This window comes from Panicum virgatum, chromosome 2K, assembly GCF_016808335.1.
Source record: "Panicum virgatum strain AP13 chromosome 2K, P.virgatum_v5, whole genome shotgun sequence".
In the NCBI taxonomy this organism is placed as follows: domain Eukaryota; kingdom Viridiplantae; phylum Streptophyta; class Magnoliopsida; order Poales; family Poaceae; genus Panicum; species Panicum virgatum.
In genome coordinates, this window is record NC_053137.1 from 19,460,283 (window position 1) to 19,485,489 (window position 25,207).

Genomic DNA, 25,207 nt, shown 5'->3' on the forward strand with positions numbered 1-25,207 from the left:
ACGTTTGTTGCAATGCAGTCCTTGTTCGAAAGACCGAAACTACTGCAGACACTAGCCACAACATGGGAAACGCGTTCTGCATAATTTTTTTTAAAGTAAAATGCACCGGCGGCCTCTGAACTTGGTAGCGGGTATCATTTCAGTCCCTAAACTCTCAAAATACACCTCAAACTTATTAATTGGTTCACACGAGGTTCAAATCACAATTATCCTTGTTAAACACCCAACGTGTCAAGCTGACTGGACGTTGCCATAGACTGACATGTGTGACCCACATGTCATCTCCACCTCCGTCCTTCCTCTGCCACCACAGCCATGGACGGCTCGGTGACGACGGGGCGTTCCCCACCGGCGTGCGGCCAGCCGGCGGCGCGACGGGCCTTGTTCGCGTCCAGGGCAGCTGGGTAGGGCTGGCGCAAGGGGCGGCATGGCGGAGGTCTGCGCAGGGGTCGCCCGCGATGGGTGCTCACCGGCGGCGTGACAAGCGCGGCAGCGTTTTGGCGGTGGTGGCGCCAGAAGCCCGGCTCTGGCCCAGGGCGGCGAGTGCGCCGGCCTAGGGCCCGAGGAGGCAGGGGGCCGATCAAGTAGAAATTCATCTATATATATATATATATCTCCAGCTTCGCAGTAGGCCCAGTGGCTCCGTAGAAGGCCCAGTCGCCCAGGCGTGGCACGACCCTGTTTTCCGCCCGCATCCGCCGTCTACCCGCTGTCTGGGATCGGAACCGTCGCACGACGCATTCACTTCCGCAGTTTCGCCTGCCGCCCGCCGACACCGTCTGGCCTCCCGGACCGGCGGCACCGCACTTCAGGTCGTCAGCAATCCGGCGTCCGCTGGCCGCTGGCTCGGCGCCTCGCTGGCCCATGCCGCCTGCCGGTTGCCGCCTCCACCAGACTGCCGAGTGCCAAGGCCACGGCCGCCACGGCTCCGCAAGGCGACAGCCGAAAGATCAACTGGTCAAATCGAGTAACCAAAAGGCAATCTTCTATTCTTATCTAATTTAAATTCTAGATGTCTAAATTTCAGTATATTTGCTTAGTGCTTAACGATTAGCATGATAGATCATTAGGGTTCTAAACTAATTTAAGTTATGCTCTCTATAATTTTATGTCTAATTCTTGGCTGTCAACTTGCCTCCTTCCCCATTCGGTACTTGGGATTACCACTGAGCACGAAAAAGATTCCAAAATCACACCAGCATTCGCTAGTAGAGAAGGTAGCAAACAAACTGCCTGTATGGCAAGGGCCACTGATTATTAGAATTGTTATCTTCTTATAATTATCATCACAAATAAAAACATAATTGGCCTAAAGGGCCCATAATCTCTCGTTCGCCCTAGGGCCTCTCAAAATATAGAGCCGGCCCTGGCCAGAAACCTAGGAGCGAAGGGGAAAACGGCTGGGGGAGCACGAGGGAGTCGCGGGGAACCTCACCACGAGCTTGAGTCGGCGCGGAGGAGGGACGGAGGGAGGAGATCGCGGGCGGGGCAGAGGTCCGATGGAGCAGCAACAGCATCCATAGATTCAGATACGATGAGTTGAGACTTGAGAGTGGTCTCTGACCGGGCGGTGCTCCAGATGACCGTCTCGTTGATGCCGCACTGGAAGTGGTTTCCGGCTGTTCGTGTTCCAGCTGGCACCGCGGAAACAAGAGATCGATCGTCAGTCGGAGAAGAAAAGAAGCTCGGATCACAAACACGCGGGAAAGCATCGCCACGCGTATCATCCGAATGTTGGGATAACGTGCTGATGACTAGCTCCTCACCCCATCTGCGGCGTCAGGCCGAGCCCGTTGGCGAGGAGCGCGCGCCGGGCCGCGGCGGCGAGGCAGGAGGAGGCCCCCAGCGGCAGGAGGAGGAGGGACGCCATCCGGGCCGCTGTTAGAGATAGACAGTTCCAACCGAAGGGCAGAAGAAAAAAAAAAGACAAGCCATTGGACAGTTACTAGTACCTGGTGATCTTCCATCCTGTGAACGTAACCGCCGCGCCTTCGCTGTAGGAGGGGAGTCCTTGTCCTCCTGCGCGCGCTCGCCCCGGCCCTGCATCAAGATCAGCCGACGAACATCAGGGCCTTTGATTCCAGGGCGGAGGAGGTCGATGGGGTCCGTGGTGAGCTCGGCGGCGAACGGCGTCGGCACGCTCGTCGGGAACGTCGTGTCCGCGCCGTTCAAGCTTCTCTTTGGCGCCTCCTGCGAGTAAGTATATTAGTTCATCATTCCTGACGGCATTCGATTTTTTTTAATGCAATTAGTATCCAGGAGTGGTGGATTACGCCGCTAGCTCTTCTTTTCTTGGTTCTAATTTCTGGAGTGAGTGAATTCCGCACGCCATTGATTTATGATTGCTGGTTTCTCCTTTCTTTCTCGCCCGTCTGTCGAATAAGGAGCGTTTGCTCGGGGACATGGGACCTGCCCTGCTTCATCGAGCATGTCTGCATCTCGAGCCTGCTCAGGCTCTTCGTCGTTATCATCGTCACCTACATCGGTGTGTCAATGATCTTCCACCCTGCACGTAGTACTTCACGCATCGAATTTGTACATCTGCTTAATTAATTAATTACCTTTTGTTGCCACGCACGGCACAACAGTGCTGCTTTTCGGGTATGTCCTGTGCAAGCTGGGCATCGTCAAGTGCGTGGCCAAGAACGCCTTCAAGATGGTGTGGAAGCCCTGCTCGGCCTGCTGCCGCGCGCCCGGCCTCCTCTGGCACAAGGTGCGCAAAACCAAGCGCGTGCACCGTGGCCGGCGCGGCCGCCGGGAGCGGGACGTCGAGCTGGGGGAGCCCAGCAGCACGAGCCGCTCATCCTCCTCATCCTCCTCCTCCGGCGACGAAGACAGTGACCGCCGCCGGGGCGCCGCGGCGAGCAGCAGGTCGAGGGGGAGGTGGTCGTCGTCGTCGTCGTCCGTGCGGGAGAGGAGGAAGGACAGGATCCGGCAGTCCCTGCGCCTCAAGAGGGTCAGCTCCAAGGTGGAGCGCGCTGCGAGGGTAAGCCAGGGGAGTGGACGGCAACACCGCCACTCAAGCTCGACCGGGGCCGGGCCGAGGAGAGCGGAGGTGCCGCCGTCCCTGTCCTTGTCGTCACGGCGCGAGCATGGGCATGGCTCGCTGGCGCGTGGCCATAAGCCTGCGCCCGGCCGCACACAAAAGTCGAGCCATGGCGCGCGATTCGACGCGACAAAAAAACGATGCCCCATCAGTGATTTATTGATCCCATTGCACAGATTGATCTCGATCGCACCATGCTCTGATCTGGTAGTAGATAGTACTTTGGTTAATTGCTTAAAAGTGGGTATAAATACTAAATATTGTATCAGAACTTTCGTGCTATTACATTTTTAAAATGTTTTGGTGTTTTCAAAGTAATTTATTTTGCAAGTCTCTTCACAAGGTGCCTTAATTAGTTATTTAAAAAATAGAAAAACAACTTTTTTTGCATAAAATGTGGCAAAATAAACTTTGATCTGTGAATAGGAAGACAAATATAAAGTTGTGTCCAAAATTTAGGTGCACACAAGTTCAAAAATATTATGAGATATTCAAATCTCAAAGTTTGACTTGAGTTATAAAAAACTATGTGACAGATATATTCTTTTATGAATAATATAAGGTCCCACTTTATTAAAATTATTTAAGTTTTTTATGGCATGCTTGTATACAAAAATATATCATCGATATAACTTTGTACCGATTGACTCTTCATCGCTAAAACCGCTTTTGGCGATTGGTCGTGGATTGTTTGTGGTTGAGGTGTAGTGGGTGAAACTTTTTGGACCGAATCTTAGGGTGGACTGGGCCTACCTAGCCCACCCCCCATATATCCGTCCCTGCTTGTTGACGTATGTTAGTTTGGCCATTGTACATAGTAAGCTATAAATTTAAACCACTAAACTTGCCTTGACTAATCTAATATAATAATTGGCTTCTCAACACTACATATTTGGATGATGTGGATCAGGTTTTACCATGTCATATTATCTAGCATGACCAAATGCAAAAGGTCATGTAGCCTAGTGGTTATAAGAGCATCGGTAGCACTTGAGGTCCTGGGTTCGACTCCCCATGGGAGCGAATATTCTGGGATTTAATGGCGTTGTGCATTAAGTGGTAGGCAACGTTCCCGTCGACAGCGAGGCGCCTGTGGTGACTTCGTCAATCTCGAGGATTTGCCGGCTCAGTCTTCGAAGATGCTTATAGGAGTAGGGTTTGCGTACGTGTATTCATAGGGGTGAGTGTGAGTGTGCGTGCGTTGTGAGTGTCTGAGTTGTACTGTGTAATCTCAAAAAAAAAATCTAGCACGCCCAAATCGTGACATGGATTGGGATACCATTTTCTTGTTAGGCGAATAGTTGTATAGGCCTAAAAGCCCTAAGCTATAGTAAATGAGCAATCTACTAATTGTATATACTCCAGTCGTTGCCCTGGTCCTCTTATTTCTGTTCGAATATTCCATCGATCCATCTATTTGCCATTCACTTCCGCATCAATGTTAGAGCGGTGTCAATAGAGAAGAGCTTAGAGAGCTCAAGCTGTGGTAAGGGGTAGATAAATAGTTAGGGTATGCAGGTGAGCTAGAATCATTGTCAATAAGCATTGAATTTTGCCACCCCTCCCCCCGTCACCTAGTCAACATGATCTCTACGCTTGCCGAACACCACTGGAAACACAATCGCCTCTGTTATATTCCTCCCTCCACAATCCTACAAAGAGCTTCAGACAAATGTTATAGAAGGAAAGTTAAAAAAAAGCAAGGAAGTGGATGGTATAAAAGAAAAAAAATATCAATAGAAATGTGTGAGCTGCAATCTACCATATTATATGGTAAGATACGAAAGCCTACTCTACATCATCTAAATATGTGTGATTAACTGTTAACGAGCCAATAACCATATACTGATATAGTCGTGCAAAGAAACTGACAAGTACAATGGCTATTCATGTATTTTACTCCTTTTCTTTTACCATATCAAATTCTTGAATGGATGTGGGATGTTCCTTACTAGGGGTGGAATCGAGCCGAGCCTCGACTTTTTTCGAGCTTTCTTCGAAATCAATATATTCGTATTTATTATAGTCTCCCGCGTTGTTTGATATGCAACTTCAAATCGAGCATAACGAGCCGAGCCGAGCCGAGCCTGCCAAAATTGACTTTTGTTCCAAATCAACTAATCTTTATTTTAAAAAAAGAACGAACGTAATCGGAGCAATTTTGAAACGAGCCACCGAGCCGGCTTAACGAGCTTTTTTTCCAGCCCTATTCCTTACTGCTTGACTTGCCATCAAGTGCAATAATCCATCAAGCATTCCATATTTCATGATCAAATAAAGGAGACTGTCAATGCTAACTCAAAGGTGATATCCCAGTTACCTGATCACGATGCATTCTTTCTCACATCCGTATGAAGATTTTGCAAAAGCCCTTGTTACTCGGGGTCCATCTTTAATCCAAATGTTGATATATATATATATATATATATATATATATGGTCAGCAGGGTCTAATATGTAAAGATGTACGAACTGAATTTAGCTTTGTTGGTAAAGTTTTTTTTGGGTGGAACGTATCTATCCGGGTTCCGGTGCTCGATTTGTTATGGGTGCTCATATCACAGTTTCCTTATTTTACATTAGGATGTCAGGAGCAGGCAATGCAACAATTGATAGTGAGACATCTGTGCTAACTTTGTCAATTTTGAGGGCTAAACTCTTTATTTTGAGATGCTCATAGAGGTGGGCTGGCTATGTGTATTATCATCAATTTGAAAATCTGCTAATTTAGTCTTTCGAAGAGCAGATACGTACTTCGAGTTGCGTGTTTGCACATTCGGCGATCGGAAGCCGAACTGGCGAGCAGGCGACTCGTGCATGGCTCCGCGAGGCAACTGCGCGCACGGTTGTGGTGGAATATAATTTCGAATAATTTAGAGAGGTGATTCAAGGTCTAATGATGTGGGCCCCTATGGCTCAGTGGTAGAGCGTCCGCTTCGTAAGCGGAAGGTCTGCAGTTCGATCCTGCATGGGGGCAGACAATAGCTTTCTAATCCTGATTTTTTTGGTAGGAGTCCCTTTCTTTGAGCCTATATATATGCCAATTTTATGGTGGTGTTCCATTGAGCAGAAAATAGTATTAAGCATTTTAGTTGCGTTCTTATTAGTATCATACGGCATTCTCTTGGAATTGCATAGAAGTTGTCATATTAACAAATCTTTAGCTTAATGGGAATAAGAGACTCGAAGAGTATCCTATTTCTCTTTCCCATCTTTTTTTATTGTCACGTCGTCTTCTTCCCCGCATCATTCCTCCTTTGTGCTATGGATCCAATCCATTCTTTTAGTTTTTTCCACGTTAGGTTTTAGGGTTTAGTTTCTATGGCCGCCGTTGCCGCTGTTGGCCTATCCGCCATGAAATGCGCCCGCCACCACTTCTTCCCGCACCGATTCCGGCCGTCACTAAGAGGTAAACGGAACCCTCTCGTCATCCTCTTTCTTTTCCCCCAAATTCCAAGATCTCTTGTGCCTTAAATCCCCGTCAATCTGGCCTGCAAGAAGCTCCTGTCTGCCAGCCATGTCCGCCAGCCATGGAAGTTTCTCGTGAAATTATCCTAATGGGGCCACAACTTCTCTATTTTTTGGAGTAAATGGGGAACTATTGGAGATATACTCTTTTTTTGTCTTCCTATACCTATTTGGGGGGTTGGCAAACAACAAATTTTGAAAAAAAAATATTAGAAACTCTTGGAGATGCTCTAATTTTGTAATTTTAGTTCCTGTTACATGCGCTTGATTCAAGGTGTGGGACCGAAGCCGGCGACCAAAGGGGGTGAATAGGAGCCGATCAAAATTTCTTCCGAAATTCGAACCGTCGGCCTAAATCCCGAAAATCACCAAAGCCCTCAAGCGTTCTGGCCAAAGTTTGGAATAGCTATGGAAAAACTAAACCAACACAAAAGGCCTCGAACGAGCGAGCGAAACCACGAAGCAAATAGGAAGCGAATTGGGAAAACTGCAGAACTGATCTGCCTGGACCGGTCTGACCGGTGCGCTGGACCGGTCGTGCCTACCGGTCTGACCGGTAGCACCCAGAAAACCCCCGAGAAATTGGATTCAAATGGTGAATCTCGATCAAACGACCACGAAAATCGGTGAAACTTGGGGGATTGCTTTGCCCTACCCCGTGAACATATCCCCAAAAGATCTCGTCCTAAAGATCATCGAATCTTGAGAATTATGGAGGAGATCAAAGGGGATGGGGTTTTCTCTAGAACTCAAGAAATCGAATTCCAACGAGCTGGTGATTCCAGAGGGTTTAGGACAGGGCTAGAAGCACGGGAATCACAGCAAAGAACTCGTAGCCTCCTCTCAATCAAGTGAGCCAAAAACGAAATCGAAAATCCATTGCACAAGGCACAAAACCAGGGGGATTGAATCGAATCAAAAGCCCAGAGGGCACGAGGAGGATAAGGCCTCCTTTCCCAATCAAATCCCTTACATGGTTTCAACAATCCATGGACAAAATCAACTCAAACGAGAGGAACAGAGGGAGGGAGACGCAGGGGCGGCGGCCTGGAGAACAGAGGTGTCCACGAGTAGATTACAAAAGCCGCAATTAATCTAACACAAGTGAAGGGATATTTATACCCGCGGGACCGGTCAGACCGGTACGCTGGACCGGTCAGACCGGTTGGTTAGACCGGTCAGACCGGTGCCAGGGACCGGTCAGACCGGTTGGCCTGCAGCACCCCCTATACATGATCTCATCCGACGGCCGAGGTTCTTTCTTCGAAATGAAGTCTTCTCCGCGATGCCGCCGTCTTGATGAAGATCCAGTCCGCGGTTTTGGAGGGTCCGCGAAACCCGGGTAGATGGCCGGTTTTGAGAAAACCGCCAAAACCTCACGCGCGGGAAGATTCCCGCCTCCACGCCGTGGCCCTAGACGTCGTTCCCGCCTCGGCCTTCTGACGGCCCTAGACGCCGCCCGACGCCCGTCACCTCCTCGCCCGCAGCGAGGCCCTAGACGCCGTCGACGCCCGTCGCCTCCGTCAGTCCCGAGACCGACGCCTGTGCCTCCACGACTTGGCGTCTTCAACCGCCGTCCGCCTCCTTGGTTTTGTGGCGCAAACCAAGAAACCCGCCTTCCGTCGCCGCTTGCGCCCTCGATCCAGGAGTGGACGCCACAGCTGCCGCCCGGTCCGAGCTCCGGTCCCGGCTGCCCTTCACCGCCGTCCACCGCACAGTCCATCGGCCACGGCAGCTCCTCGTCGACACTCGACGCCCGTGTACCTGCAATCCAAAGACCAAACGCACGATCACACCGCACGGTTGACAATTCACTCATCACAAGCAGGATAGAGTACTCAACATTCCTCACAAGGTCCGATGCCCAAGAATTATTTTTTCAAGGAATTGGCCGACAGGTTAAAAGATCCTGAATTGTCCGGTACCAACTCTTTCTACTTTTTATCCCACCAATAAGAAACTAGCTCATCAACAATACTCGACGCATAGCTTCATGTTGTAGTAGGCCAGTGGCCTAGGCGTTGGCTTGGTGAGCTTCTAGGAGCAAGCAATGGGGCTCACAGAAGCGAGAGCACCACCACCATTGCGCCCAACAGTAATGTGTAATAAGAAGGTTTCACCATTGCCAGCCGTTGACACGAAAATTCCATGGTGAGGGACTCTCACGCTCCACGTACGCCAGGACCGAGGACATCTGCTTTGCTCCATCATACTGAACCCAATCAGCGCGTGTACAATGCGCTCGGCATGCCAGTCAATTTGATCTGCAATTGACAAAAAACATAGACATTAGATTCCGGAGGCTATCGGCTAGCCAGCCGATAACAATAGGCACGCATGGATCGACTATCGTACAACCGATTCATAGGGAGGCAAGCCATGTCCGTGATGATGCAACCTGCAGACAACATCTAGATCCAATTTCAATCGGCTATAGTCAGAATCGACACAGTAAGAACCGATAGCGAATAGAAAAGATAAAAATTATTATTGATCACCTTTGAATCTTGCGAGGAAGGAAATTAATAACCGAGTGCAAACATATCCTATGAAACGAACACCAACCAAAGCAAACTTTATCTTAGCTCCATTGTCCAAATTAAATCAAACTTTTTTGGGATGTATTTTGCAAACGATCACGTGAAGCAATATTCGGTGTTGCACCGTGCCCTGACATCTAACCGGTGATCAAAGGTTTCCAAAAAAATGTTCTCACGTTCTCCTCATCTAACCGGTGATCAAATTTTCTTAAAAAATGTTAGCACATTTCATTTGCACCGTGCCCTGACATTGCATTTGACATCCTCATCATCAACGACCTTCTCACAGTCCAATGTTTGGCCCCGGACGGTCTTCTCGTCAGACACCCACCATGCCACGCCTGATCACCGCTGCGCCCGACAACCACCATGCCATGCCAGACGGCCACCAAATCGTGCCCAGTGGCCACCATGCACGACAAGCACGAAAGAGAAGAACTCAAGCAAGTGACGAAAAGCTCAGAAAGGCAAGAACAGTCACTTACTCAAGCAAAGATCGATCCCCTAAGACAAGGTTAAAAGCTCGACGCAATCGATCAAAAGCCAAAACATGACTCCTCAAAGACAGAGGTAACGCTCGACACAGTCATGCAAGAAGCAGAGGGAAAACGAGGAAAACCAGGAGCCAAGAACAAAGCAGAAACTCCCCAAGCAAAGTTTTTCCCTCTCAAAAGTGCAACTCTCCCAAAATGATGCACTCTCGAATCCCTGTGCACAACAAGTTTTTCAAAAATCAAACAAGTCTCCCCCTTGTTCGATCACTTCTCTCAAAATTCTCCCCCTTTTTGGCACATGCACACAGCAAGGCTAAAAAGACCTAAAACTCCCCCTGAAGCTGAGACTCCCCCTGAACAGATGCTATGCAATGAATGCAATGCAGGAGGTGTAAGTGAAAGCATTCGGGGATACAAGGATATGAGCAACATCTAGTCACAAGCACGTGTGCATCCATAAACAAGACCTGCATCTAGCTCAACAGGGTATATCATATCAGTCTAGAGCTAGGCAAGTTCAGTTTAGGAGAAATAAAAGCATCACCCATGATCTAGCACTAACAAGTAGGAAATGGAAAGCAGTGCTACTCATACTCATACAGGTGAGCCAAATCAGCTAAAACAAGTTGCCAACATTCACTTTTCAATCAATTTTTATATCAAGCAATTCTAAGTGCTAGGGGTTGAAAGCTTGTCATGCTTTACTTAGCAACGAGGCCAAGCCTATGCCAAAAGACAATCAGAAGCTTAAAGCACTCGTTTCAGTCATGCACAGCCTTGCCCGGGTTCTCACAAGTGCAAAGTGAGCCGTCCCGAAAGCTCGATCAGTGTGACAAGCCATCCCACCTGGATCTTTTCCATCCATTTCCATAACAGTTCAAGCAATTTTATCAGATTTAGATCATTTCAAATATGAATTGCTGAACGAAAGGTCACACTAGCATGAATAAGATAGCAAAGCATATCAACACGCCCTAACATGCTAGTAGCCAAGACAGGGTGATCATGTTTTCAGATTTTCAAATCAAAATAGCTTAACTCAGATGATGTCATATACACAGTGGAGCAAGCTATACATGATCAAGTTTATCAACTCACACTAGCAGGCACTAGAAGATCATAACAATGTATACAAGAATGCTAGTGCAAGTGAGACAATGCAAAATGCAAACATGTACAATGCATATGCACAATGCAACTACCAAACCTAGAAAACAAAGAGAAGCAAATAAAATCTACAAAGCTAACCAAAGAGAAGTCAGCAATCAAAAGGGGTAACAAACCCCAAGCTCCCCTCGCAAGCGAGCAAAGGTGTCCTGCTCTAGCGGTTTGGTGAGGATATCTGCGGCTTGCCTCTCTAAAGGGACATGGATCAGGTCTATGTATCCTCTCTCATGGTTGTCTCGCAGGAAATGGAATCGGATGTCTATGTGCTTGGTTCTGGAGTGTAGGACAGGGTTCTTTGCAATGCTAATGGCTGACATGTTGTCTACAAAAATGGGAACCCTACCAAAACTCAGGCCATAATCCTGCAAGGTTTGTTTCATCCAAATTATCTGGGAGCAGCAGCTAGCAGCGGCAACATACTCGGCTTCTGTGGAAGAAAGCGCTACGCTAGCCTGCTTGCGAGAGGACCAAGACACCAAAGATGTACCGAGAAATTGACAAGTACCGGATGTCGACTTGCGATCCAACCGACACCCACCGAAATCGGCATCAGAAAAACCCACCAAAACCAGAGAAGAATCCGCAGAATACCAAAGACCAAATTCAGGGGTGAATTTCAGATACCTGAAGATGCGTTTCACCACCTGCCTGTGGGAGGTGCGCGGCGAAGCCTGATACCGCGCGCAGAGGCAGACGCCGAACTAGATGTCCGGTCGCGTCGCCGTCAGGTACAGGAGAGAGCCGATCATGCTCCTGTACTCCTTCTGGTCCACCGCCTCACCGTCCAAGTCCTCATCAAGAGCCGTAGATGTGCTGATCGGAGTCGGCTGAGGAGACAAGTCACTCATGTCGAACTTCCGCAGCAAGTCTCTAGTGTACTTGGCTTGATGGACAAAAGTGCCCTGAGGAGTTTGCTTGATCTGCAGCCCGAGGAAGAACTGCAACTCACCCATCATGCTCATCTCAAACTCCCTGGACATCTGCTCAGAAAACTTGGAGACAAGAGCCTGAGAAGAGCCACCAAAGATAATATCATCCACGTATATCTGAACTAAAAGAAAATCAGTGCCAGATCGCATGAGGAACAACGTTTTATCAACACATCCCATTTTAAAGCCCTGAGCCAGCAAAAAGGTTTTCAATCTATCATACCAAGCTCTAGGTGCCTGTTTCAAACCGTAAAGAGCTTTCTGAAGTTTATAAACACGGTTTGGAAACTTGGGATTTTCGAAACCAGGGGGTTGCTTCACATAAACCTCTTCTTCGATAAAACCATTCAAGAAGGCAAATTTAACATCCATTTGGAAAACCTTAAAACCCTTGGAAGCAGTAAATGCAAGAAAGATTCGAATAGCCTCCAAACGAGCAACAGGAGCAAAGGTTTCCTCAAAATCAATACCCTCTTTTTGGCAAAACCCCTGTGCAACAGGACGAGCCTTGTTCCGAACAACCAAACCATCCTCACCCTGCTTGTTTTTGAAAACCCACTTCATTCCGATGGGATTACAAGCAGGTGGAGGCTCGACTAAGACCCAAACTTAGTTTCTTTCAAAATTTTCAAGTTCCTCATACATGGCATTGACCCAATTAGAATCAGAAAGAGCGTGTCCAATATCTTTGGGCTCAAAAGAGGCAACAAACGCTGAATGAGCAAAACCAGCGATACTTGTTACCTTGGACCTAGTGACTCGCTCGTTGAGATCACCTAGCATCTGTTGAGGTGGATGACGACACTGAATATATCGCGGTGCTTCCCGTGTCGAAGTCGCCTCCTCCTCAACCAAAGCTGGTGCCTCCTCAGGTGCAGCTGGTGTAGCCTGAGTCACCTCCTCGAACAGCCCCCGGGAAGTAGACGTAGTCGGGTCGGGGCCGTCGTCATCGTCCGAGCTCGTAACAGAGATAGCTGGGTCCACAGCACGCGTGGTAGCCTCAGCCTCGCCATCTGCAGTTTCTTCCTCCTCATCTTCAAAGATGGAGGTGCTGAGCTCATCATCTCCTGCAACTTCAAAGACAGAAGAATTGCACGGTGCAGTCTCGTCGAAAGTGACTTCACAAGTCTCTCTGACGATGTTAGTATCAATAATCAGCACACGGTACGCTCTAGAGTGAGAAGCATAACCGAGAAAAATACCGTCAGACGAGCGAGACTCAAATTTATCAAGATTTCCATCTTTCAGCACAAAGCACCGGCAACTGAAAACTCTGAGATGGTCAACATGGGGCTGGCGTCCAAACCGCAACTCATAAGAAGTCCCGTGCATGAAAGCACGCAAGAAAATGCGGTTGGACACGTAACAAGCGGTGTTAACCGCCTCAGCCCAGTATTTGCGAGGAGTCCTATGCTCATCGAGCATCGTCCTCGCCATCTCAACCAGCGTCCGATTCTTCCGCTCTACAACTCCATTCTGCTGTGGAGTGTAGGGAGAAGAATACTGATGTTCAAGCCCTTGATCACTGCAAAAGGCGTCAAAACGAGTGTTTTTGAATTCTGTGCCATTATCACTGCGAATCGATCGCATGGCCTGGGGTAGCTCTTTTTTCAACCTCAAGATAGTCTCGAACAAACTCGAAAGCCTCATCCTTGGTTCTCATGAAAAAGACCCAAGAATAGCGAGAAAAGTCGTCCACAATCACAAGAACGTACCACTTCCCACCAACAGACATCACCCGAGAAGGACCGACAGTGTCCATGTGTAGCAACTCTCCAGGGTGAGAGGTCATCACCTGATTAACAGGCGGATGTGAAGTGGCAATCATCTTCCCATGGCGACACGGATGGCAAACAAGGTCCTTTTCAAACTTCAATTTGGGCAATCCTCGGATCAGGCCAAGTGAGCTCAGTCTCGACAACAAATCGAAGCTCAAATGTCCAAGTCTCCTATGCCACTTCCACAAATCAGAAGAAGGACCAGCCATCAAGCAATGAGAAGTGCCAAAAGGAGTTCCAGAGAAGTCAACCAAGAAAACTCGATCGCGAGGTGTAATCCGGCAAACCAAATCTCCTCTGGAATCAAGAACACGCGAACAGCCCTCCTTAAAGCGAACCTCAAACCCCTCATCAAGAAGTTGCGAAACAGAGAGCAAATTAAAACCAAGATTCGAAACCAAAGCAACTTCTCTCAGGGTAAAGCGATCAGAAACTCGAACAGCGCCAAGTCCACATACATTTCCTCTTCCATTATCCCCGAACACAATGTACTCCTTTGAGCGCATCGGGGTGAGGCTGGAGAACCATTTGTCATTTCCGGTCATGTGGCGCGAACAACCGGAGTCCATGATCCACCTGTTCTCCAAGCCTCCGACCTGCACATCAGTAGTGAGACAAAGGGTGAGCAAATGTCTCAACACTGGGGTTAGCAAAGTGAGAAGCAAACCAGTGTCGAGCCATTTGCTCTACAGAAGGGTTAGCAGAATCAGGCAAAGCGTGTCCCCCGTCCCGTCTACCGCGTGACTAACGAACACCACCGCGAGGAAAGCGTGGAGTCTCAAAACCTCCTCCAAAGCCTCGGTCCTGTGGTCCATAGCCGTACTGAAAACGACCAGGAGCACGGCCGGCAAAGCGACCACCCGCTGGAGCACGGTAACCACCACCGTCTCCCTGACCTCCACCTACACGGCGCGCCCTAGCATCTCGCCTATCACCACGCCGAGAAGGACCATGCACCCGAGCAGAGTACATGTCCGCGTTCTGTCTCTCTTGCTCTCTCCTCACAGCCCGCTTCCTCCTGAAGCAAAACTCCTCCAGGTGACCTTCCCTGTCACAGAACTCGCTGTGGTACCTCACCTCACGCTTGGGAGGTGGAAGCCTAGCCTGCGGACGGGGAGGAGCAGCCCTCTTCTTCTGGACAACCTGGGCTGTGGCAGCAGGGAGCGTGTCGAGGAAGTTCCTCAGCTCATTGGGCTTTGGAACCCAAACCTGCTTCTGCGGAGGTGCTTTCGGTGGTTCTTTAATCACACCATCCGCGGGGTCAACAAGCGAAGGCTGCGTGCTCGTGCTAGCAGTGTTTCCAGCAGCCTTGCCAATCTTACCATACAACCTGTCAAAGTCTGACTTCGTGTATGTGTAACCGACCCCAAACCCATCACCACGCTTGAACTGCTTGATCATCATGCCCAACTGCGGCTCACTAGCAGAAACCCAACTAAGAATCGCTCTAAGATACGTATTCTCATTCTCTAGGTTGGCTTTCTCTACCGCAAGATTATCCAAATCAGAGATCAAACTAGGGCAAACAGAGCAGTCAATAGGTGGGCTAGACTCTATGACCTTAGTCTTTCCAAAAGACTTGATCAAAGCGTTCTTCTCCTCTAGCTCCAACCTAAGCGTGGGACAAAGCTTACAAGCGCCAAGCAAAACTAGCCAAGACTTCATCTGCTCTAGCTCACACACAACAGTAGCAAACTTAGACTGCAACGAAACTAGATCAGACTTAAAGATAGGACACTCCTCGCATTCAAGCACATCGCTAACAATAGGAGCATCCTTAACCAGTTCTAGTTCATGCTTGGCCTTAGCGAGCTCATGAGACACGTCAGCAAGCGAAATCTTAGCAACATCTAAGTTCGCGACGTTCTCATCATGCTTGGCACGGAGAGCAACAAGATCGTTCATGTGAGATATGCAGCCAACGCACTCATCCTCACTAGACTTCTCCCTAGCACAAGCCAGCTCTGCCCTAAGCTTTCTACGCTCTCTAGCTGCTTCCTTAAGCAGCCTCTTCTGGTTGTCTAGAGCGGTGTACAACTCCCTAACCTCTGTATCAAGCAGGTCGATCGTGGAGTTTACCTCTGAATCGCTCTCGGATCCAGGAGAAGAGCCGGAGTGCGTTGGTGTAGCGTGTCCACCCGAAGACGCACGAGCACCATTGGCTTCGCCCGCCATGGTGCAGAAGCTCTTGCGCCGACCGGCCGCCAAGCAAAGGCCGATGAAGCCGGTGGCTTCCTTGTCCCGCTTCTTCTTCATCTTGTCGTCGTCATCGGAGGTCGGTGAAGAAGAGCGGTCGGTGTCGGAGCTCTTGTCGAGGTCGCTGAGCTGCGCCAGGAAGGCCTTCTCCCGCTTCTTGGCCTTGTACTAGAAGCGCTTCTTAAGCGACTCCTTGTCGAAGCGTCCTCCCCGGTCACGACTGCGGTGCCTGTGGCGCCGATGCTCCTTGCTGGAGCCTCCCTCGTCGCGGTCGCGGTGGCGGTAGTAGTCGAAGGAGTTGTTCTGGCCACCGCCGGACTTCTTGGGGCAATCGGCGACGAAGTGGTTCAGATCGCTGCAGTTGTAGCACCCGGGGTTCTTCTTCCTCTGCCTGTTGTGGTAGACACGCTGGAACTTGCTGATCAGAAGGCACAAGTCGTCGTCGCCCAGCGTCTCCAGCCGCTCATCTGAAACAGAAGGCAAAGAGGCAAGAGAAAAGCCAAGAGCAGAGTTAGCGTTAGAGCTCGATCCACCTGGGCCAGTCACAAGAGCGACGCTCTTGGAAGGAGGGGCACCATTGAGCTTGGCTCGTGTCTGGTTATCCACCTCCGTGGCCTTGAGCTTGCTGAAAAGCTCGTTCACCGTCAGAGTCTCATAACCAGCAGACTCAATGATGGTGTTCACCTTGAGATCCCACACAGAGCGATCAAGTGCGTAAAGCAACTTAAGGGCCTTCTCGTGCTCTGTGTACTCAAGGGCACCAGCAGATCTGTTCGCATTGACCTTGTACACAATCAACTGAAAACAACTGAATATCAGGTCAATGCTCTCACCCGGCTCCTGTGTGAAGTTCTCGTACTCATACCGGTGAGTCTCGAACAGTCTGGCCTTCACCTGAGGTGTACCCTCGTGGTAGTTCTCAAGACACGTCCAAATCTTGTGGGCTTCCTGAAAACCCTGGACGCGTGAGAACTCTGCACGAGAAATGCCAGCGAACAAGGCATTTACGGCCTTGACGTTAACCTCGTGCTGGGTCACCTGAAGAGGCGTGGTCCGAACAGCCAGCACCTCGTAGAGCTGGTTCATGGTAATCTCCCAGACATCGGCTCCCATGCTCTGCAGGAAGGCCCTCATGCGAACCTTCCAGTAGGCATAGTCCTCGCCGGAAAACACCGGGATCTTACCAAGACTCGCCATGGTCGCCGAGTGGTTTTCGAACCGGTTAAGGTACTGAAAACCTCAACCAAGCTCTGATACCAATTGTGGGACCGAAGCCGGCGACCAGAGGGTGGGTGAATGGGAGCCGATCAAAATTTCTTCCGAAATTCGAATCGTCGGCCTAAATCCCGAAAATCACCCAAGCCCTCAAGCGTTCTGGCCAAAGTTTGGAATAGCTATGGAAAAGCTAAACCAACACAAAAGGCTTCGAACGAGCGAGCAAAACCACGAAGCAAATCGGAAGTGAATTGGGAAAACTGCAGAACTGATCTGCCTGGACCGGTCTGACCGGTGCGCTGGACCGGTCTGACCGGTCATGCCTACCGGTCTGACCGGTAGCACCCAGAAAACCCCCGAGAAATTGGATTCAAACGGTGAATCTCGATCAAACGACCACGAAAATCGGTGAAACTTGGGGGATTGCTTTGCCCCTACCCCGTGAACATATCCCCAAAAGATCTCGTCCTAAAGATCATCGAATCTTGAGAATTATGGAGGAGATCAAAGGGGATGGGGTTTTCTCTAGAACTCAAGAAATCGAATTCGAACGAGCTGGTGATTCAAGAGGGTTTAGGACAGGGCTACAAGCACGGGAATCACAGCAAAGAACTCGTAGCCTCTTCTCAATCAAGTGAGCCTAAAACGAAATCGAAAATCCATTGCACAAGGCACAAAACCAGGGGGATTGAATCGAATCAAAAGCCCAGAGGGCACGAGGAGGATAGGACCTCCTTTCCCAATCAAATCCCTTACAAGGTTTCAACAATCCATGGACAAAATCAACTCAAATGAGAGGAACAGAGGGAGGGAGACGCAGGGGCGGCGGCCTGGAGAACAGAGGTGTCCACGAGTAGATTACAAAAGCCGCAATTAACCTAACACAAGTGAAGGGGTATTTATACCCGCGGGACCGGTCAGACTGGTACGCTGGACCGGTCAGACCGGTAGGTGAGACCGGTCAGACCGGTGCCAGGGACCGGTCAGACCGGTTGGCCTGCAGCACCCCCTGTACATGATCTCATCCGACGGCTGAGGTTCTTTCTTCGAAACGAAGTCTTCTCCGCGATGCTGCCATCTTGATGAAGATCCAGTCCGCGGTTTTGGTGGGTCCGCGAAACCCGGGTAGATGGCCGGTTTTGAGAAAACCGCCAAAACCTCGCGCGCGGGAAGATTCCCGCCTCCACGCCGTGGCCCTAGACGCCGTTCCCGCCTCGGCCTTCTGACGGCCCTAGACGCCGCCCGACGCCCATCACCTCCTCACCCGCAGCGAGGCCCTAGACGCCGTCGACGCCCGTCGCCTCCGTCAGTCCCGAGACCGACGCCCGTGCCTCCACGACTTGGCGTCTTCAACCGCCGTCAGCCTCCTTGGTTTTGTGGCGCAAACCAAGAAACCCGCCTTCCGTCACCGCTTGCGCCCTCGATCCAGGAGTGGACGCCACAGCTGCCGCCCGGTCCGAGCTCCGGTCCCGGCTGCCCTTCACCGCCGTCCACCACACGGTCCATCGGCCACAGCACCTCCATGGCAGCTCCCCGTCGACACTCGATGCCCGTGTACCTGCAATCCAAAGACCAAGCGCACGATCACACCGCACGGTTGACAATTCACTCATCACAAGCAGGATAGAGTACTCAACATTCCTCACAAGGTCCGATGCCCAAGAATTATTTTTTCAAGGAATTGGCCGACAAGTTAAAAGATCCTGAATTGTCCGATACCAACTCTTTCTACTTTTTATCCCACCAATAAGAAACTAGCTCATCAACAATACTCGACGCATAGCTTCATGTTGTAGTAGGCCAGTGGCCTAGGCGTTGGCTTGGTGAGCTTCTAGGAGCAAGCAATGGGGCTCACAGAAGCGAGAGCACCACCACCATTGCGCCCAACAGTAATGTGTAATAAGAAGGTTTCACCATTGCCAGCCGTTGACACGAAAATTCCATGGTGAGGGACTCTCACGCTCCACGTACGCCAGGACCGGGGACATCTGCTTTGCTCCATCATACTGAACCCAATCAGCGCGTGTACAATGCGCTCGGCATGCCAGTCAATTTGATCTGCAATTGACAAGAAACATAGACATTAGATTCCGGAGGCTATCGGCTAGCCAGCCGATAACAATAGGCACGCATGGATCGACTATCGTACAGCCGATTCGTAGGAAGGCAAGCCATGTCCGTGATGAAGCAACCTGCAGACAACATCTAGATCCAATTTCGATCGGCTATAGTCAGAATCGACACAGTAAGAGCCGATTGCGAATAGAAAAGATAAAAATTATTATTGATCACCTTTGAATCTTGCGAGGAAGGAAATTAATAACCGAGTGCAAACATATCCTATGAAACGAACACCAACCAAAGCAAACTTTATCTTAGCTCCATTGTCCAAATTAAATCAAACTTTTTTGGGATGTATTTTGCAAACGATCACGTGAAGCAATATTCGGTGTTGCACCGTGCCCTGACATCTAACCGGTGATCAAAGGTTTCCAAAAAAATGTTCTCACGTTCTCCTCATCTAACCGGTGATCAAATTTTCTTAAAAAATGTTAGCGCATTTCATTTGCACCGTGCCCTGACATTGCATTTGACATCCTCATCATCAACGACCTTCTCACAGTCCAATGTTTGGCCCCGGACGGTCTTCTCGTCAGACACCCACCATGCCACGCCTGATCACCGCTGCGCCCGACAACCACCATGCCATGCCAGACGGCCACCAAATCGTGCCCAGTGGCCACCATGCCACGCCCAATGTCCACTTCTCCACGCTGGATGACCGCCACACCGCGCCCGACGACTGCCGCAACGGACGGCCACCCTCCCTAGCCAATCGTCCTCGTTTGGCTCAGGAAGGCCGTAAATCTGCATTGAAATACATGTATGAGTATATGAAGATGCTGTGTGAGTCTTCATGGAATCAGAGCTGAAGAAATTTCATATGAGAACGTGGATTATTTTAGATTTAGAATGGAGTGGATTGCTATGGTATTTAAAAAATATTTAGTTGTTTTAGTAGTCATATAATCCAACTTTTTAAATATTTTTCTTTAATACTGTAAGTTATAAATGTGTGGCTGGTTGCTTTGTTATATCTTATTGTAGTAGTAAGATAATTAAATCCTCAGCAAAAGTTTATATCGTAAAAAATTAATTATGCATCTAACAACACTGAAAGGATTGAGACCCAAGAAGCGGGGTTGAATTGGGACTTTTTCAAATTTCTAGAGAGTTCTTAGCCTAGACTAGTATTGCCCAATCTACAAATTTAAAACCTAATGACTAGAGCACACTAGCAAAGGGTCCTTAGGTAGGAGAACATACTAATATGATCATCTTTTCTAGGAAGAACCACACTTAGCAAGAACAAGTTCTAGTCAAGAGATCAAACTATCATGACATTGTCCTAGTCAAACAAACAAGCAAGGAAGAGTAAGATCACAATAAAGGAAATTTTATGCTTGAATGTAAATGCGAAAAACACGAGACACCCGGATTTTTTCCTGTGGTATCGAGGAGTTGACGCTCCCCCCTAATCCATGTTGGAGCACCCACACAAAGGTATCGCTCTCTTGCTTCACCAAGGAGCAAGTGATCACTAAGAATGCTCCTTCTCCATCTCCGGAACGGCGAGCTTCACACCGTGTACAAGCTTCTTGTCTTGGGGCTCCCACAAACTACAAGAGCTCACCAAGAACCTCCCGATCACCGAGACCGGCTAGGTGCCGTCAAACACCAAGAGTAACAAGCTCATAAGCCTTCACTTGACCTACACTCAGTTGGCCCTAGCTCAAGCACACTTGCTACACTTGCAAATGTTGAATTCTTTAAGGTTGAAGCACAATCAATGTACTAGATCTTCACTCTTTTGCTCAAAGCACTCTCTCTTCTTCTTAAGGGTGGCCTCAGGTATTCAATGCGTCAAAGGCAGTTCAAATGAGCCAGGGGGTGCCCTTATATAGAGTGGAGAGAGTCACGTAGCCGTTGGAAGTCTACTGCAGAAAAATCGTGACCATCGAAAGAACCGACGGGTGAGAAATTGAAGGCATCGGTTCAATCGGTCTCTCTGTGTCCAAATAGTAGCCGTTGGGGGTTCTGACACAGTATCCAGGCTTGCGTCATTGCACCGGTGCATGATCCGTAGGGGCATCGGTTCAACCGGTGCTGAAGAGGTTCACTGATCAACTCAAACAAGCTTTCTGGAACATACTACATCCAATGCACCGATGGTTGATTATTAAGTGTCGGTTCAGCCGGTGCTGAAGACGAGTTGAGGTCCACCAAAACATGCTCTCTGGAACAAAGTACATCTAATGCACCGGTGCTTTGCTTGGGACCATCGGTTCAACCGGTGCTATGGAGATTGTTGACTTGATTTCCCCTTGTATCCAGAGAAGATAGACCGACAGGGGCATCGGAACTTCCGCCAAGCGTCGGATGCACCGATGCTAAGGCATCGATTAAACCGGTGCTGCAGTTTTTCGTGATTTTCAGCTGAATTGACTTGGAGTTGAATGTAACTTCGATTGTTTCTTCTTCCAAGTGTTGTGTCGACTTATTTTGACTATCTTGGGCTATTTTTGAGCGAGTGTGCAAGATTTCTAAGGCCAACTCAACTTTGGTCAAGCTACTAACTCACGAACCCCTCTTAATAGTACGGTCAAGAACTAGAAACTATAAAACATAGCTAAATCAAGTGTCCTTCATATCCTTGTGACACATGAGACTAGAAAGGTCCTTAATATTTGAAATTGAGTACTTGGCACGCATGATTGTTTCGAATTGAGGGGTCTCATTTCATATTTCATATGAGACTAATCTAATCATTGATTTTTCCTTCAAAACACATGTTAGTCGCATACGGTAGTCATTAATTACCGAAACTTACCATTAGCATCTATCGGCCTAGATGCGCTTCAAACACAATAATCGCGAACGGACCAAAGGTCCGGTGGCTAGCTCCGGTAGTGGCCGAGCTGCCCGCCCGGGTTCGAGCCCCGTCGGGGCCGAATTTCTGGGTGTCGCACCGGGGTTTATCCCCAGACAGGGTGTGTGTGTATAGGTGTGTGGTGTGTGCGTGTGTAAGCTCCGGCAGGCGCGTCCTCGGACTTCCCGGCAGCCCATCTGCGTTGAGCGCGCGGTCAGCGTGGATGCCTATCTGAGTTCTTACATGATTCACCAATGCTCCTGGGTGCTTTAAAAAAAACACAATAATCTATGATAAACACCAGTAAACATTAGCAGACAAAATTGGAACTCTAACTCAAAATTAGCAAAAAGGAAGTGCGTCAACTTGTGATTAAAATAAGTCCTAGAAATAAAAAGTTGATTAGATTATGAGGAGCCCTCACGTTAATTAGCATTTTTGGATGGAGATACCGCAACACGCGCCAAAAGAACTCACAATGTGATATAGTTGACCCACAATGCATTTTGTAACAAGCTAGTTACAAAACCCTACCTTTCATAACATCATGATGAGTATAAGAATAGAGTGCAAACAACGGCATGGTGATATTCATTCATCAACACGGTTCGCGGGTGTCCCAAATAGTTATCACACTGGCGGCATGGACAACGATTTGTTGATATGCATGTGCAATAGAGATTCCCTTGTTTTGTGCTTTGGATGCTCGTCAAGGGTGCCGCGTAGGGATGCAAGTCCCACCTGTTTTAGGTCATTGGGTCGACCCAAAATTTGATAAAATGAACCAGAATGGCATGCTACGTAATTAGTTCGGGAGAGAAAATAAACTAAAATGACAAACTCAAAAACACCAATAGGTACCCACTTGCATCCCTAGTGCCGCACATTACCATGGATAAAAATAAATCATCACGGATGTGGCTGGGATCACGAGCAAATTAGAGTAATGAGTCTGTGCTTGTCGGGTGCGTGTTGATCATGTCTTCTCTGCTGGATAGGATTTGGGTCCTCTCATGGACAACTAAATGAAAGATAAGCATAGAGGGAGGGAGAACAAATAAAAAGCCTCAAGTGATGAGCGTGGGAGAAAAATAAAGGAATAAATTAAACTCTCGTGCGACATGAGAATAAGCTTAGAAGAAAATATATTGCATGCAAGGAAGGAGATAATAACAACTCAAGCTAATTCAATGGTGAAACTGGAAAAGCAATAACCCTAATCCGCATGTGTACCATATATAAGCCTGCCATGCATATAACAATTGCATTTACTATTGATTGATGATTGAACCAGTTTACTGCTAATATAAGATATGGCACATGTTGATCATGTCCTCTGTTGTTTAGGATTTAGATCCTCTCATGGTCAACTGGAGGAAAATTAAGCATAGAAAGGAAAGCCTCAAGCGATGAGCGTGGGAGAAAAAAAAGAAAGGAAATAAATTAAACTCTCTCGTGACATGAGAAAAAGTTTAGAAGGAAATGTGTTGCATGCAAGAAAGGAAATAATGACAACTCAAGCTAACTTTACTTAAAGGCAAAATTGAAAGAAATCACCGTGATCCCCATCTGTACCATGTATAAGCCTACCATGCATATAGCACTACATTTAATATTATTGCTGATTGAATCAATTGATTACTAATATAAGATATGACGATTGGAAGGTGATGAGTTCTCGCCTCAGCGACGTATGAAGCACCATCAACTTCATTGCAATCACCCAATAATCCAGAGGCATGTTATCTCGCCATCAGGAAACGGTTCATCGACTTTTGACACGCCGTCTACAAAGGTGTTTTGATCTCTACGCAATACGACATAGCCCATCATATGGATTTGTTTCTATACAGTTTATTTTTTTAAGCTAGAGTAGAATAGGTTTTCGATTCTACATTCCATATATATGTTGGCCGAGGGAAATGAAATAAAATATTTATTATCTATAGAACCTACAAGATCCATTTCCTACTTGTGACACACACATAGCTCCCACTCCCATATATAGGCCCTGTTTGGATGGCAGGATTATTTTTTAGCCCACCCCTCAAATAGCCCAAATAACCCTATAGAAGCCAAACAGATGGGTTATTTGAGGGTTATTTGGAAATAACCCACCCAAAAAAAAACTATCCCCCTCAAGGGGTGATATTTGGGCTATTTGGAGGAGGGACCCACCGAAAAATTAACTTCTCTCTCTCTCCCGGGGAGCATCAGATCCGCTCGTCTCTCGTACCACCCCCCCGGCCTACAGCACCAGATCCGCCTGCCTCCCCACCAGCGCCGCCGCTCCCCGCCCACCGGCGCCGCTGCTTCCACCCTCGCCGCCCGCACCCGTGGTGCTTGCTCCTGCCACAGGAGTCGGACTGGTCCGCTGCCTCCTGCCACCCAGAGCCCACCACCGGCGCCGTCCCCCACCGGCGCTGCTTCCTGCTGCTACCGGCGTTGGCCCGGTTCACCGCCTCCTGCCATTCTAGGCCACGCCTCGAGCATGCCGAGGGCGGCCGCCAAGAGGTCCGCATCCCCAACGAGCGAGCCGCGCACGAGGAGCACGGCCTGGAGCCCGTGCATGGCGTCTAAGACCATGAGCACGGCGGCGGCGGGGCTGAGGCCTCCATGGCGACGAAGGGCGCCCAGATCCCCTCCACTCGCGCCGCGTTGCGCGCCAGCAACCGGTCCACCCCTGCGCGTAGCGCCTGGCGCGCCACCAGCAGCCGCGCCTCCGCCGCCTCCTCCACCCGGGCCGACGCCCCCATCCCGGCACCTCACGCCTCTCCCTCGCACTAGCGCGCGGACACGCGCCCTTCCATTTTTTTAGTACGCAGCCTCACAAAGGGCCACATCGCAGCAAGCATGCCAGATCCTGCAGAAAGAGAGATAATGGGGCTCTAATGACTGGGAAAGTGCATTAAATGTCAAATAACTCTTGGATCCAAACAGCTCAAGGGCTATTTTGATGGAGGGCTATTTCTATGAGCTAAAAAATTGCTCAAAAAAAAACTCTAGGATAGTTCTCCAATCAGGGTCATAGAATTATAAGATCCATTCCCCTGCTTGTGATACACACATAGCTCCCATATATAGAATTGAGTGAAATGCACGGACGGCCCCTAAACTTGTCACGGGGTGTCACTTAGGTCCACGATCTCGTAAATTGCACTTCTGGCCCCCTAAACTTGTTAAGTCGTGCGCCGGAGGTCCATACCCCCCCTTGCTGCCTTTTTGGACACCGTGGCACTGACCACGTCAGATCCTTCCCCTGGAAGGGACATCTACATTTGAAAAAAGGCCCCCGCCATTTTGACCATCCACATTTCCCTTCTCTCTCTCCCCCCCCCCCCCCCCCCGTTCTGCCCCCAAATCGTTCCCGTCGCCCTCTCCCTGTTCTTCCCCATTGCGCCTGCTATGGCTGGTTGTGACATCCCAGAGTTTTAAAATGCTAAGT

General features: G+C 49.1%; 1 protein-coding gene and 1 non-coding gene across 2 annotated transcripts; both read left to right on the forward strand.

Annotated features, from left to right (window-relative positions):
• Positions 1-1,792: 1,792 nt before the first annotated feature.
• LOC120695186 lies at positions 1,793-24,342 on the forward strand. The gene is made up of 4 exons (XM_039978486.1): positions 1,793-2,196; positions 2,385-2,485; positions 2,589-2,986; positions 24,121-24,342. The coding sequence occupies exons 1-4, from the start codon at positions 2,099-2,101 to the stop codon at positions 24,340-24,342; spliced, it is 819 nt and encodes a 272-aa protein (XP_039834420.1). The 5' UTR covers positions 1,793-2,098.
• On the forward strand, positions 5,951-6,022 carry TRNAT-CGU. The gene has a single exon. It is a non-coding gene; the product is annotated as a tRNA-Thr (tRNA).
• Positions 24,343-25,207: the final 865 nt, after the last annotated feature.